Below are 3,990 nucleotides of genomic sequence, written 5' to 3'. Positions count from 1 at the left end.
GCTCCTGTGCGCTCCGGCAGGAAATGACCCCTGCAAACATGGATTCCTTCTCTTTCCGTAGACGCCGGAAGTGACTACTGCTCAAGCTTTCCAGAATCTGGCTGTGGAATTTGATGTTCTGGTTCGCAAGGGAAACCTAGACCAGGAGGCTGCTGATCTTGTAGCGTTCAAACAGCACTGCTGCTTATTCTGGGGGAGCGCCCTCTCTTTCTTAGAACACGTCGCCAAACTTCTGAAAGATTACGCCGTGCCTTTGGCCGTCATCAAGGGGAAGAAGGTGATGGAGCTTCTCCTGGATTTCGAATTCCGCCAGAGGCCGACCAGGGAAGAACTTCTCTCCGTGATCAAGAACCACGTAGCCGTCCGGAAGCTCTTAAACCGACCTGGCCAGAGGTACAAGGGTCAGAAGGGCACCGAAGCGGCCGCCACCAAGATCCAGGCCACGTGGCGGTGCTACAGACGCAGGAAGGCCTACATCAATTTCCGGCGGAGGCAGTGGGCCTCCGGCGTGGTTGCCATTTCGTGGCTGGTGCGCATGAACATGTGCCGGATCCGGAAGACCCTATGGGAGTCGCGGCAGAAACACCTGGAGAATTTCTACGACCGGGCCAAGGTGGGCCGTGCTGCCAGGTGTTCCAGGCGGGCTTCTTTTCCAAACACGCTCTGCCAGTCTGGTGCAGCGGTTAAGTGCACAGACTCTAATCTGGGAGAACCAGGTTTGCTTGCCCACTCCTCCACTCACACCTGGCTAGATGACCTTGGGCAAAGGTGTAGTTCTGGCACAGCTGTTCTGAAAAAGGGCAGTTTCTGTCAAGAGCTCTCTCAGCCCCGTCTACCTCCCAGGGTGTCTGTTGTGGGGAGGGGAAGGGAAAGGAGTTTGTAAGCCGCTCTGAGACTCCTTCGGGTAGTGAAGAGCGGGGTATAAATCCAATCTCTTCTCTTCTTCTTCTTCTTCTACCTCTCAGGGTGTCTGTCTGTTGTGGGGAGGGGAAGGGAAAGGAGTTTGTAAGCCGCTCTGAGACTCCTTCGGGTAGTGAAGAGCGGGGTATAAATCCAATCTCTTCTCTTCTTCTTCTTCTTCTACCTCTCAGGGTGTCTGTCTGTTGTGGGGAGGGGAAGGGAAAGGAGTTTGTAAGCCGCTCTGAGACTCCTTCGGGTAGTGAAGAGCGGGGTATAAATCCAATCTCTTCTCTTCTTCTTCTTCTTCTACCTCTCAGGGTGTCTGTCTGTTGTGGGGAGGGGAAGGGAAAGGAGTTTGTAAGCCGCTCTGAGACTCCTTCGGGTAGTGAAGAGCGGGGTATAAATCCAATCTCTTCTCTTCTTCTTCTTCTTCTACCTCTCAGGGTGTCTGTCTGTTGTGGGGAGGGGAAGGGAAAGGAGTTTGTCAGCCGCTCTGAGACACCTTTGGGTACTGAAGGGCCATGGGGTATAAATCCAACCTCTTCTCTCTCTCTCTTTCTTCTGCTTGAGTTGTCGCAATAAAACATTCCTCTCTCTTTACCTTTTTGCATAACTATGCATACGTCTGAGCATCATGCTTCGTCCTTCCCGAGACGTGTAGCTCTTTTGTGGCTACAATTTTCTCCTTTCTCCTTCCATGTGAAGTTGGAAGTTTTTCTTTAGACCTTCACTTGTCTCATCCCTTTGTCAGGAAAACGCTCAGAATTTTATGTCACCGACACTGTAAAGGAGTCATTATGGCAAACCTGGGGTTGGCTCTGACGATACAATTCCTTGCCAAGTTTTCCCTTATTCCCTATGTAATGTGTGACATGACCAATGCTCCCTCTAAACTGTGGAGTCCCGTGAGCACAACTTCTGCTTGGTGAGCTACTGGCATTAATGTTGTGAGCAAACGATTTGGCTACTGCATAAATCAGTTTGCTCTGGCGCCATCCTTCCTGGGATAAGACAAAAATGTGTGAGCTGGAGGCTAAAAATCTGTGAGCTGGCTCACACTAACTCAGCTTAGAGGGAACCCTGGACGTGACATCATTAAAAGGCCAGTGTCTGCATACCCTGAGGCAGTGATGCTCTGTCTTCTTGGTGCTTTGGTGCTTGGGGGACCACAGTGGGAGGGCTTCTGGAGTTATGGCCCTGCTGGTGGACCTCCTGATGGCACCTGGGTTCTGGCCACTGTGTGACACAGAGTGTTGGACTGGATTGGCCACTGGCCTGATCCAACATTGGCTTCTCTTATGTTCTTATGTCTGGGGCAGCGATGCTCTGTATCCTTAGTGCTTGGGGGGCCATAGTGGGAGGGCTTCTGGAGTTCTGGCCCTGCTGGTGGATCTCCTAATGGCACCTGGGTTCTGGCCACTGTGTGACACAGAGTGTTGGACTGGATGGGCCACTGGCCTGATCCAGCGTTGGCTTCTCTTATGTTCTTATGTCTGGGGCACTGATGCTCTGTGTTCTGGCTGCTTGGGGGGGGCATAGTCGGAGGGCTTCTGGAGTTCTGGCCCTGCTGCTGGACCTCCTGATGGCACCTGGGTTCTGGCCACTGTGTGACACAGTGTTGGTCCAGATGGGCCACTGGCCTGATCCAGCAATACTTCTCTTACGTTCTGATGTGTGTGGCAGTGATGCTCTGTCTGAGCGGTGAGCAGGGCTATTTTTGGGCAGGAACGCACAGGAACGGAGTTCCGGCTGGCTGAGTTGGCCACGCCCAGCAGGAACTCATTAGCATAATAGGCCACACCCAACAGCAGAAACCCATTAGGACTGGCTACATTAGTGGTGTGTGGCTTAACATGCAAAGGAGTTCCTGCTATAAAAAATCCCTGGGTTTTGACCACAAACAAGGTCAACAGAATAAGAAGCAAAAGGTGAGTGTGTCTGGATGACCACACTTCTGCAAACATGGGGTGTGTGGCCTAATATGGTAATGAGCTGTGCTGTCAGGGGTGTGTCCTAATAAGCAAATGAATTTCTGCTGTTGGGTGTGGCCTATTATGCTAATGAGTTCCTGCTGGGCTTTTTCTACAAAAAAAGCCCTGGCGGTGAGTCACGAAAGCTCCTCCCCTGCCGCGAATCCTGTCAGTCTTAAAGGTGCTCCCGGACTCTTACTTTTCCCTACTGTCTTGGGGACAGTGGTGCTCCCAGCAATGCACCATTGAAGAAACGGTGTCCCGGGGTGGTGGTGGTCATGGGCAGAGGAAGGTGGCTCGCTGGGAAGAGAAGTGCCAGTGAGGAGGGGGCTGGTGGTGGGCAGAAGAAGGGAAGGGGCCCCCGGGCACTCTGTGCCCGGGACCCCTCCAAACCCGGAAACAGCTTTGTATCATTATGAGACTTTTTCGTCCCCTACAGTGGGAGGACACAACTAATGCTCCCTCTAAGTGGTGGAGTCTTGTGAGCAAAAATTCTACTCGGTGAGCTACTGGCATTAAAGTTGTGAGCGAGCGATTTGGCTGCTGCATCAATCAGTTTGGCTCTGGAGGCATCCCTTCCTGAGCTAAGACAAAAATGTGTGAGCCGGAGGCGAGAGAACTGTGAGCTGGCTCACACTAACTCAGCTTAGAGGCAACACTGGACACAACCCAGAACTCCCGTTTTCGGCAGCCGCTCTGTGTTTGCCTTTGCCTTGAAGTCCACACTGCCCCCCCCGCCTCTCCTTTCTCCCTCTGTTCCTTCCTCCCAACTCTCCTTACACCTTTACTGTGCACTTGATTTGTTATAGAGGGGCGAGAAAAGAATCGCTTGTCTCTGCGGCAGTCCCTACTTTGTCAGAAAGTACTTAAGTTTGCAGACAGGCTTTTAATTAGTGCTCACCATTTCATTTATGTTTGCTTTCTCTCTCTCTCTCGCCCCTTTTTTTTCATTCATATTCTGTTAATTAAGTGATCAGCCTCTAATCTTCCCCTGCCAGTAGCTTCATGTAGCCATCTAATTAAATTAATTGGGGAAGATGTTTTAAGTATGTGATTAAATCAATTAATATAATTTATGCCTGGCTTAACTGTACAGTGGGAAAAGGGGGGTTGGGGGGGG

At 51.5% G+C, this 3,990-nt stretch overlaps 1 protein-coding gene across 1 annotated transcript in view; it reads left to right on the top strand.

Annotated features, from left to right (window-relative positions):
- Window positions 1-3,990, top strand: part of IQCH (IQ motif containing H) — a 129,100-nt gene that overhangs the window by 29,522 nt on the left and 95,588 nt on the right. The window contains exon 10 of the mRNA XM_015414596.1: window positions 62-613. Coding sequence (XP_015270082.1) covers window positions 62-613 — 552 coding nt within the window. The remainder of the gene's footprint in view (window positions 1-61; window positions 614-3,990) is intronic.

Source organism: Gekko japonicus, unplaced genomic scaffold (genome assembly GCF_001447785.1).
Source record: "Gekko japonicus isolate JY-2015 unplaced genomic scaffold, Gekko_japonicus_V1.1 scaffold698, whole genome shotgun sequence".
NCBI classification, from domain to species: domain Eukaryota; kingdom Metazoa; phylum Chordata; class Lepidosauria; order Squamata; family Gekkonidae; genus Gekko; species Gekko japonicus.
This window is presented reverse-complemented; position numbering and strand designations above follow the sequence as displayed.